The 11,950-nt window shown below is 47.8% G+C and overlaps 1 protein-coding gene across 1 annotated transcript; it reads left to right on the forward strand.

The window, feature by feature from the left end:
- Positions 1-8,744: 8,744 nt before the first annotated feature.
- Positions 8,745-11,577, forward strand: LOC136991813 (E3 ubiquitin-protein ligase TRIM39-like). Its single transcript, XM_067295265.1, has 4 exons — positions 8,745-8,774; positions 9,735-9,757; positions 10,247-10,362; positions 10,982-11,577. The coding sequence occupies exons 1-4, from the start codon at positions 8,745-8,747 to the stop codon at positions 11,575-11,577; spliced, it is 765 nt and encodes a 254-aa protein (XP_067151366.1).
- The last annotated feature ends 373 nt before the right edge of the window (positions 11,578-11,950 follow it).

The following is an 11,950-nucleotide window of genomic DNA, read 5'->3' on the forward strand; positions in this document are numbered from 1 at the left end:
TTTGATGGTTGTTGGCACCCCCAAGACCGCAAAGCAGGCAAGCCAATGGCGAGTCACATCCCTAGCCTTTTCACCAGTGTGGGCGGTGGCCCACAAAAATCGAGAATGGGTGTCGACTGTGACATGTACATATTTAAGATGACCAAATTCTAAAACATACGTAACGTCTGTTTGCCATAATTCATTAGCCTTTAAAACTCTAGGGTTCGCCCCTTCCTTTGAAGGCATTGGGGCAAACTACTGACAGTCTGAACAAGACAAAAATAATGTCTCTGGCCTGCTGGATGGGTAGCTGAAACTGCCTCTTCAGCGAGCAGGCGTTTTGATGAAAGAAGGAGTGAGACAGTCTGGCTTGTTCTAGAAGGTTGAGTACCACCGCTGGCATGGCTGCAGCATCAGCGCGTCGATTTCCCTCAGCGATGGGTCCGGCCAGGTCCGTGTGTGAGCGTACATGTAAAACATAAAAGTCATGCTTTCTGTGATTAATAAGAGTCCAAAGAGCATAAAGTTCTGCACAGAGCAATGGATTGGAGACCTCGTGGAGAAAGGAGGCCTCCAACCTTTGCACAAGGCCCGCGGCATAACAGGAATCAGTAACAACATTTACAAGTTCATTGGCACAAAGTTCAAAAGCCGTACGGATGGCCACCATCTCCAGTACCTGTACCGACCCTCGTTCCTGTGTACGTATGGTTGTTCTCCATTGTTGCGTGACAGGGTCCTGCCACATGATAGCAGCCCTTTTAGATCTGCCCGAAGCATCGGTGAAGACAGTTAAACCAGGAACCGGGACAGGGCGACAGCGACTAGGGGTAGGCTGCCAGCCTCTGCCCATAACCTGTGCCGAGGATAATGAATGGAAAGTTGTCCAGTGAAATCAGCAAGGGCGATTTGAAAACCCCAGTCCTCTGAAATTAACCAGTTCAAGTTGTCTGTAGTGGCTGGGATATAAATAACTTCAGGGTCACAGCCATTCATGGTTTGCAGTCTCTCCCTGCCCTTAATGATAAGCTTAGAATACATTTCTGTAAGAGTCCATAAGGTTTTTGGAGGGGTATGTTACAGAAAAATCCATTCCAAAATGTGCAAGGGATCTGTGCTTTTTGTATCCCATCAAAATAATACTGCAAAAGGCTGGAAGCTGTTGGCAATCAGAGCTAAATAAAAAGGCAATGAGAAATCATGTCGCCAGCTCTGGCATTCCTCCAGAGCACGGGCACATAACTGGAGTGCCTTTCTCGCTTCAGGTGTCAAAGTTCGAGTGGAGGTTAGGGAGGTGTCCCCTTTGAGCATGTCAAAAAGGGGGTGTAGCAGTTCCGTGGAAAGTCCTAGCACTGGTCAGAGCCAATTAATGGCTCCTAATATTTTTAGTAGGTCATTAAGCATGACAATATCGTTTAATTGCAGTTGGACTGGCTGCAATTACAACAAGAAGTGAAGGAAGAGAATTAGAGCCATTATCTCTGAGGATCATAGTCAAAAGGTTGTAGCATTACTTTGAATTTGAGGTCGGTGGGCGGATCGAGCACCAGGATCTGCTCGTGCTTAGCCAGAGCCCTGGCGGCCGGCATCTCGCTCGCTCGCTACTGCGGGGGGGGAGGAGTGGGAGGGGGAGGCGGGGAGGCCGGGCGGCGGCTCGGTGCTGGTGCTGGCGCTGAGGGGCGGCCGCCGCGTCGCGCCCCCCCCCAGCGCGGTGCTGCCCCACAACGGGAACATCCTCTTTTTTTTTTTTTTTTTTTTTTTTTCTTTTTTGTTCCCCCTTGCTCGTACCTCTGAGCCGCCCGTGCAGCGGCAAGGGATTCGGTGCTGTGGTGTTTAGAGCCTGCATTTTGACAAGCCCGCACCATCTCTGCAATAGTGCAAGCTGCTCGGTTCCAAATCGCCTGCAAGGCTCTCGCACAGTCAGCATTCGCATTCTCAAAAGCAAGCTGCCTCAGCAACAGTGCCTGAGCCTCCTCATTCTCAATCTGCCGCTCAGTTGCTGCATATAACCAATCAACAAATGCAGGGTACGGTTCTGTAGGTCCCTGTAATACTTTTGCAAAGGACAAACTTGAATCGGCGTTTGTACCTGTCAGTCCACGCAAGGCTTGTAAAACGAACTTTGCAATCCTCTCATATGTTTCTCTATTATATTCCGTCTGGGTTGCTGGATCCGCATGCAGCCCCTCTCCAGCCAATTGGTTATAGCCTACTCCTTGTCCGTTATTCAAGTTATCAACCGCCTGTACGGGACATTTGTCTCGAAAGTCCGAAAGCCACATAGCATACTGAGTGTTAGTCAAATCCATTTTCATTAACGCTTTCCAGTCACAGGGAGTCATCATATACGTAGTAGAAAGCACTTCTAGGAATGTGATAGTATGAGTAGATTGAACTCCGCTTTCTTTTACCAATTTCTGCAGTTCCTGCCACTTATTCAAAAACACCAGCAAAGAGGTGGGCCCCAAAATCAGTTCGGCAAGGGCGCGGATGTCGCTCGGCACCAAGTTTTGATATTTCACCAGGGCTCTCAGCTGCGCTTGCACTTGGTGGTTGTTTATCCCGTACTGCATTACCAACTGTTGCAGCTTTGTTACCACTTGCCAATCCAGAGGCTCCCACCTCGTCTGTCCCTGACCCGTGGTCACCACCGGGGCTACTATAGGGAAAAACTGCATGTCCCCAACCAGTTCAGCATTCTGAATGATCCCGTGCCACCTTTTTGCCATGTCAAAGTCAGGGTCCCTAGGTGGCAGGGCTTTCTCCGGTGCTCTCGGTAAACGGTCCAAAATCGTTCGATACTCCTTTTGTGTTAAAGGGGTTTTTTTCCAGGCTTGCAGATGCTGCTCCGCCTGCTCAAGGGACCACGTCCCTTTGAGTACGTTGGTAATCACCCAGTCTCTGGGGGCGATCTCTTGGTTCTCCTGGGATCCGCCGGCAGGATCCCCGGAGAACCGTTCCTCAACTGCTTTCAGGCCGTCCACTATGGCCTGATGCGCCTTCTTATACGCCTCCCTCACATGCGCCTTTTTCGACCCCCTATCCAACCTCCTCATTTCCTCCAACAGTTCCTCCATTTTTTTTGAATATTCAGTCAGATCAACGCTTTCCTCCTCAGGTAATGGCACAGCGGCCGGATCCACTTCCATGGGGGGAGCGGACGGCTCAGGGGGGGCGGCAAAGGCGTCAGCAACGTCCCCTTTCTTGTACGGTGGCAAGTCCTCATATCCTGTGCCAGTCCCCCAAGCCTCCCGCTCTAGCTTAGAGAGAGGTGCCGCACATGGCGGGGAGGGCTCATCTATCACCGAGGGCCCCCCCGAGGATGGTGTATCAAAGACGGGCACCGCGCACTCCGCTCCCTCGTCCTCATTCCCCGGCGAAAGTGCCGCCGCAGAGGGCTCCGCCTGCAGCGCCCTCCGTATGGCGGCGGTCGCCTGTGCCTCCCCGTGCAGCTGTTCGATCATGAGCCGCACGTCTCGATATGTTTTGGCCAGACGCCTGGCCTCTTTTTCTCCTTTCTGGATGGATTCCCACAGTTCCTTCCCAACCTTCTTCCAGGCTTCCGCGCTAAAGACCTGGCTGGACTCCCGTAACAAACCACGCCGCCTTCCCCACCACAGCAAGTCCACCAGCGCCTGGCGCTCCACCTGTCCCTCTGTTTGTGCTGCCACTTGTAACAATTTTTCTAACGTGGCCTTTTCTACCGCTGATACAGCGTTTCCCATACCGCCCGCCGCCTCACAAGGGCGCCTGACTCACCGGTCAGAAGAGTTGCGTAGCTACGACTTTTCTTTTCCCGTCTTTTTTCAGACGGCCAGGCTCGTTTTCCCCGGGCACAAGCCTCCCGGGCGGTATCCACTCCCGTTACTCGAACTCTTAGCAAAGCCAGCTTCTCCTCCGCAGTATCACGTCGGGGTCGCCAGATGTCGCGGTCCGCGGGAGTGACGGGAATGAATCATACGCATTCACAGAATGCAGGTTCAATTCCATCTTTATTCAGCAATTTGCCCATTTTATAAGTACAGGTATTCGGCGCTCTGGCCCTTGATTTGTGGTTCATACAGATTATGTCACAGGTAGCCAATCATTGCACCGATCACGCACGCAGCGGTCATGCCTTGTACCTTGCTGCTTGTTTAGCAAAGCTGTCTAGCCCTTAACCTTGGTTCCCACTGGCTTCTGCTAGCTTATCTGTACTTTCTCAGGATGTATCATTCCCAGCTGCACCAGTGTCCTTGGTAAAACTACTTCAAAGCACGTAGCAGTGGCTATAGCCTGAGGCCTAAGGCTTCAGCAAATTTAGCTACTAATGCTAAGCAAGTTGTGCTAAGCAATTAATCCTAAACAGTGTTAGTTCCATGCTCTATATCTCATATAGATTATTGTTCTGAAGCACCGCAAGGGCCCCAACAGGCAAGGTGCAACTCAGAGACTCTGAAGCCATTAAGCACTAGTGGAGCTCAAACAGGTGCATTACAGGGAGTGTTGGGATTAAATTGTGAAATTCCTGAGAGAGGTGAAGGGATGTTTGTGTGGGAAAGGAGTTATTCCCACTGCTTAACTTAAGGATGAAGTTCAGAGTCCTAATGTTAAAGCCAGTCTCCAGAAAAACAGCATGACTTAGATATCCTGCATTATGAAGCCACAGGAAAAATTACTACCCATCTTGAATCTTCTATGACCCTTCAGTAGGGAAGCACCTTGTGGTTGGAAAATGCTATATAAGAACACAAGGGTTGTTCCCTTCTCCCCCGTTCCCCCAGCTCCCCTGATAAAGGAGAATGAAAAAAGAATTCAGAGCAGGAATGTGGGCTGCAACAGGTCTTTTCTCAAATCTAAGGGGAACAGATATCAGAAGGGTGCCCTGGTTCCCTGCAGCTAGTGCTCTGTTCCAGGATCAGGGAGAGGTCTGATTAACAAGTGTACGACTAATTGCCTACCCAAAGCAGCCCAGCCCTCCCCCAACCACTTAGAGCTGCATGCCCTACAAACACCAGATGTGCCTAGAATAAAGATTCTAGAGCAAAACAAATACTGAAGTATATTCATTATGGCTTTGTTGCCACAGTACTAGTACAAAGAAATATCTTGCCCTGAATGATGTGGTTAAGCCATAAAAGTTGAACAGAAGATAGCTTTTTTCCTCTTTCCAGACTTTAAACCCCCTGGTAGGGCTCCAGGCTCCTAAAGCATAAAGCTAGTCTGTAATCTAGGTTAACAGAGGCTCCTCCAAAAGTCAGTTCAGGTCAAGATCTTCACAGTCAGGAGATCCAAATCTTCATCTAGGTACAGTTTTTACAGCCGAGAAGCTTCTGAAAGGTACTCTCAAGGAGAGAAAGCACACCAATCACTCTTGCAGGGAAGAAATGCCAGAGGAGAAAGTAGAGAGCTCTATCAGAGCTCTTTTTAGTCTCTTCTTTCATGCATTACCAGTAAGGATGACTCTTCCCTCCCTTGCAGAATATGCCCTGGAGGGGAAGGCTCCAAAGGAAAATGGCCTGTGCAGTCAAAGAAAGACTAAGAAGTAGAGCTCATTCACATCTCTAAACGCATGAAAGAAGCAGTACTCTGATGCATAAAAAAAGAGAGCTCTCCCAGCCTACTCTATTCTTCCATTCTCAAACTAACAGAACAGCCACTTTAGTAACCTTCTCCTAAAAAAGCCCAAATCCTCTTCCACTTAGAGCTTAGAAGAAAAACTGATGACTATTGTTGAAGTACTAGAAGCACTAACCAGAGAAAACATGTCCAAGCCTACCCTCAGCACCAGACTTCTCATGGCACACTTACCCCAACCAAGAACCAGCCTCCCTTGCAACAGACCTTTCACAGGGTGAGGTAGGGAAGGGCATGTGGGTGGGAATCACAGCTGTTGCTCCTGTACAAATGCCATTGTTAGCCACATCTGTGTTTTTTTCTGTAAAGGAGAAGAGGGGGAATTGTTCTCTAGTTGCTGAAAGCAAAGGTCTGTGGCAGTTCACCTGGGATGTGTATTGCCTAACAAATTCTTTAGCTTGGAAGTTATCCTTGGCAAGGTAGTGTTATGACTAAAAAGCTTAGGTGCCCTGAATGACTAACTTGTAGTGCTTCTAGCTTTTAAAATTTTATCAAGAGGTCTTACTTGGTTAGGCTTGTTCTTTTTTCAGTCTGTCTCGGGGTGTTCTGCTCCTGCTGATTTCCTTCAACTGTAGTATGCTTTTTCTTTTTTGAAGTGGAAATCTACAGGGTTGTGAAATTGTGGACTAGTTCATGTTAGATGAATTCTCTGTAGGTCTCCTAATTTAGTCTTTTGCTCAAAGTAGGCCTAACTAGATTAAGACATTAAGGGTCTTGCCCAGCTGGTTTTTCCCTGTCTCCAAGTATGAAGATTTCACAGTCTCTCTAGGCTTCTGTCCCAGTGTTTTGTCACCCTCTGGATGAAAAATATTTTCTTTGTTAACAAACTTGTTTGCATTGGAACTTTTCATCCTGTAAGCACCATGTGTAAGCAGTGAGAGGGGGAAGCTAGTCTATTTAGTCTATGCCACGAGGCCTGGGCTATCTTTTAATAAGTCCTCTTCCAGACTGCCTTCAGGGGGCTATGTATGAAAGTGGGACCTCTCATTTCTGTTTCTCTGTATGTCTAGTTACCATGTACTGCGTTCAAGGAAAAAAGTCTGTATGTAGGTGACAGAGCAGAAATAGTCAGTACTACTGTGCTTGCTAACATGCATGCTGTTTCCAGCCTGCCTTCAACCCCCCATTTCTGATATGGGGAAAGAAGCCCTTCTCCTGCAAGGCATTGGGGAATTCAATAAATGCTTGTTACTCAGATTACTGCTTGCCTTGGTCAGTGAGGAACAGGACAATCCAAAGTAGGCACCCCTTCCTGCCTTAGGGAGGAAGTCCCTGATCCAAAAGCTTGGGGAAATGTGTCAGCTTGAAAGACAGGTGCTTTCTAATGGTACCTTTGACTCAAAATGGATCACCACACTGAATTCCCACCTCTCCCATGGAAGGCGGTGGGGATTAATGAAAGGTACCTAGGACTGAACTGCTATGATGACCTGCTCTGTTATGAGTTCTCATTTGGACTGTGGCAGCACTGTGCTGTGCAGGACATCACACTGGATGAGCTGTTACTGCCTGCAATGAAGCTGAACCAGGTGTCTGGGTTATATAACCCATGTCTTTTCTCTAGTCTTCTCTCCTCACTCAAGCTAGGAGAAAATATCTATGAGGCCTGATTCTTAGGCTTCCTTGAGTCCACATGGTGAATAATGCATGTATGTAATGTATTTGCTCTGTGGTGCGGTTTTCTTTTCTTTTCTTTTCTTTTTTCCCTCCAGGTGACTATTTCTGTATCAGGATACAGGAACTGTCTTCTGAAGTCTGTGCCCATCCCATAGCACTACCACCAATGGCTTGCCTCAGTCATTTGGAGGTCTGTGGAATCAGGAGAGAATTCGGGAAGAAAGATAAGGGGGCACAAAGGAAAAAACAGTACATGGCAGACAAAGTACACTGCCCTTTTGCAACATGAGTGTCTCGTGAAAGGGAGGGAAGGAAGGCCCTTCCTTATCTTTGTAATTTACCTTTGCCTGCCAGAGCCCCCTGTCTGAGGACTTTCCCCGAGTCAGTTTCACAAAGTAAAAAGAATAAGATTTTATTAAAGCGACGGATACAACAGGTTCAGAATTGCCATTGATAAATGCACTTGCTGCTACAAATTTTCTTTCTATGAGCTCAAACTAACAATTAAGCGCTTTCAATAATAATATATTTTCCTGGGTAACATCCGACATTTGCCGGAGGCGCAAGTCTTACCAAAGAGGCGTCCCTGTTTGGGGGAGGGAGAAGGAGGTTTGCTCATCAGCAATCTCCAGTGAACAGGTCAGGGGTTCCGTTTTCTTCCCTTCCAAAAACTTTAGTGAGCTATCCTCTGTTTTATAGTTGCTGAAGGCGGGATGTGGAAGCGCGGCATGGTCAGCTAATTAGCTTTCTAGAATACTCCTGTGACTATACTGGCATCTAGTGGCATGTAGGCATCTAATTCATCTAAATTTAGATGTCTTAATCCTGGACAGAATCCCAGCAAAGGTGTCTGCACAAGTTGCATCCAAAATGTTGGAGGCATTTTTCAGGCCCCCTTTTTTTTAGGAATCACAACTTAGGATTCAATTAGTTGTTTTCAGAGGCAGAAGGGAGTGTTAGAGCAAGATTTGTGATGTTCCACTGAGTAATTCCTGCTGTCTCATATCTGAGGGTGGAGTCAGAAGTTCCATTTTGATTCAGAGATATAGTAGGTTTCCTGGAAAGTTGCTCTGGTGATTGACTCCCTGGAAAAAATTAATCTGTACAGTGTAGAACTATCTTGCTTTGACTCCTTGTCTGCACTTCTAGCTGCTGTTCAGAAGCTAAATTTTGAAGGCAGAGGTATATCGTAACTTGTATTGCTGCTGCACACACAGGTATTCAGAACTTTAACCCAGAAACAGTATGTATAGTACCTGATGCAGATGTTCAGTGTGAATAGCCAGAGGATTGCTGGAATTTATAATTGACACCCCATGAAAGCAAAGTGCATGAAGTGACATGTCAGATCAATTGGTATATGATTCTCAACTGGTATGATCCAAGCCTTCTCAGTGCTGCTTCAGCATCTGATGCCTTGGACCATTTTGCCTGAGTAGAATCTCTTGCCCTTCCCTCTCCACGATAAGCTACAAGCTGGTGTGGAGGATCTGGGCAGAAAAGCAAAGGATTTGAAGGAACATTTATCCATGGAGGAGAAAAAGCCCAAGGAGCTGAGAGTAAATGGAAGAAGGGGCAGAGCTGAGAGGAGTGGGGTAGGGGCCTTCTCTTTAGGCCCACCCAGCTGGAGTGAACTGGAGTGGTGTGGTGAGTTCAGAAGAGTTGACAAGAGGGGCTCTTCCCTTCCCTGGGGGTGTTGCCTCAGGTCAGTCCCCAGATGGAAGATGCTCTCTAATCTCCTGGTGACTTCTCTACCCCACAGAAGTTAGTGTGGAACTGTCATAAGAGTATTACCTGTGACTTTGAGGAGCTGCGCTCCTTCCTGGAGCAAGAGGAGGACCAGCAGTTGCATTTCCTGAAAGCAGAAGAGATTGAGATCCTGGTGGTCTTCAGCCTCCCCACAGCACACCTCTCGGAGCAGTGCTGCTCTCTCAACACCCTCATGGTGGACATGGAAAGATGCCTGGAGTCCAGAGCAGGGGTGCTCAAGGTTTGTATGCTGGGGCTTTTCCCACCACCAATGTGTGGATCACAGCCTTTCAAAGAAGCTCTTGTGGCAGTCCCTTTCTCTGGGGCAGGGGTGAAGCTCTGCCTTGCATTTTTAGAGGTCACTATTAATCTATGGCCCTCTGCAACCAGGAGCCCTGGATCTCCCTGTTTAATCTCTTCCATGTGGTCTAGCTGATACCAGCATGACTTTGATCTTTCTTGGTGAGGTGAAGAAAAGGCTGAGCTTTAAACATAGTCATGGTAGGTCCCCACCTTGGAAAGCAAGACTCTTTACTCAAAGGGTAAAAATGGGGTGTGACTTATCTAGATGTCATGAGCCATACCTTGCAAGTGCTGCCTTTCTTTCCATTCCCCCAAATAATTAGCAGAATTAATGACACCTGGGTTAGATAAAGCCCAGCACTAACAGGCAAAAGGATTGCTGGGCATGCAGACACACCCTACAATATTTATGCTGATGGGGGTTTTTTGGTGGAACCTGACTTAGTGTCTTCCCTCTCCTTTTCTAGGACATGCAGAGTGTCCTGCAGAGGTGATGTACCCTTTTCCTCTTTCTATTTGGGGGGAGGGGAGGGGATAGGGAAGGAGCCATTAGTAGTTGAAGATGCAATTGCTTGGTAGGAGTGCTCCTTTCCTCTGGGATTAATATCATGCCAGTGTTTCAGTGTGGTGTTAGGAGACTGGCTGCATTGCACTACAATAGAATGATACCCCTGGAAGATAAAACCTGATATACTGGTGGTCAGTTCCATCCTTTGCCTTTTCTCAGACCAGGATAGTTATACTGACTCTGGGCCAAATCCCAATATGTGAACCGTCAGCTTCTTCCCCTTAATTCTTTCCTGTCATGGTTTCTCAGTGGGTATATAGACTTTTGGTAAGCTTCCAGCATTTCAACATAGCAATAATTCCAGCATAGCAATAATTCCTAGAAACAACTGCGGTGTTTTGTACTAGGGAATGGCATCTTCTAGACACTATGACTGATTTGATTACTAGATGAGGTCACTTCTTTCCTTAGGCATGAAACACTTAAGAACCTGCAGCTACCTTCTGTCCCTCCTGAGCTGAAGAGGGCAATGGCCTATTTCCCTGGGCCATTATTTCAGCTTAAGAAGATGCTGAAGAAGTACCCTGGTAATCGAGCTATACAGAGACCTAGGTCTGGGTCTTGAGTCCAGTCCTTGGCTCTGAAAAGTGTCTTCTGTTTGGCAGTGAATTCACCTGTATGTCTAGGCCTGGTTTAAAATGTTGAAGTGACTAGACTTGACTCTTTGCATTTAAGCGGTTGTCTTGTTGGTGAACCCAGTGAACGGGTTTGAGGGCTCATTTGTGGGCCCCTTTGTGGAGAAAGCCCATTATATCAGTGCAGGTGCTCAACAGCACCCCTGTCACTCTGCCAAAGTGCAGAAGTGACCCTTGGTCCCAGTATTGTTGGTGCCTGCCTGAATAAGGGGTCTAGAGTGGGGTGCTTGAGAGAGGAAACAGATGACAGTGTAGACTATTGGAGAAAGGTGGCATAGCATAGATCTAAGACAGTTTGGGGTAGGGACTCAGAGAAGGCAATTCAAGCATGTGGTATGGTGAGGAGATGGGGCATGGAGGGTTGACAGCTGCCCAGCTGCCCTGTGGTGAATGGGCGAATGGCTGTGTAATTGCTCTTCTCCAGCTGATTCTTCTGGGGTGAGGTGTGTGAATCCATTGCTCCCTCCCCCTTGGTTTTCCCTGCTTTCTCATAGTCTCTGCTCTGCCAGAGGAGATGTTTCTCTGGACCCTCAGACAGCTCATGCCAGTGTGGTGCTCTCGGAGAATCTCAAGAGTGTTTATTTCACTGACATGCCCCAGGAGCTGCCACACAGCTCTCGGTGTTTCACCACTTACCCCTGTGTGCTGGGATCATCTGCCTACTCATCAGGCTGCCACTACTGGGAGGCTGAAGTAGGAAACAAAACCCACTGGGCCCTGGGTGTCTGTTATGAGTCTGTCAGCTGCCATGTAGAGGACCCCAAGCAGGAGATGGGCTACTGGAGGGTGAGTCTGTGGAGTGAAAAATATGTGGCCATGACCACCCCCTTCACCCCACTGCTGCTTAGTGTCAAACCCAGGTGGGTTGGGGTCTTCCTTGACTATGAAGCTGGAAAAGTCTCCTTTTATAACATGACTAACCGCTCTCATATCTACACTTTGGATGTCATCTTTGCTGAGCCAGTTGGTCCCCTCTTCTACCCAGGCATCTGTAGGCGTCGTATTAATGCTGACCCACTGAGTATATATATGTCAGCCCTCAGACTGGTGCTGATGGTTTATTGCTCCTCTCCTAATAGATACAATAGCCAATATACAAAAAGCTGATGGGGAGTCAGAAGGGAAATGCTTCCTGAGCAAGCCACTGGTCTCAGAGTCCCGTTTTCAGCAACCAGAATCCCTGGATTTACAAGCAAACTCAGTATGCCTGCTCCTCCTCATGCTAGACCTCCACAGCCCCCCGTAATCTCTAGTAATTTCTGGAACCTTGCAGAGCAGTTAACAAACCCTAGAAGGGTGATCCAGTCTATATGGCTTTTTGCGTGTGCATGTTTAAAGTCTAGACTGACTGGCACTTTGTGGTGATGTATGTCTGCCGATTTGTCAGATGACTTTGGAATAAATGACTACTTTTGGAAAGCAGTTTCTGCTGTCGTAGTTCAAGAATTGCAGGAAATACTATGGAAACATCTACCTGTTC

Source organism: Apteryx mantelli, chromosome 4 (assembly GCF_036417845.1).
Source record: "Apteryx mantelli isolate bAptMan1 chromosome 4, bAptMan1.hap1, whole genome shotgun sequence".
NCBI lineage: Eukaryota > Metazoa > Chordata > Aves > Apterygiformes > Apterygidae > Apteryx > Apteryx mantelli.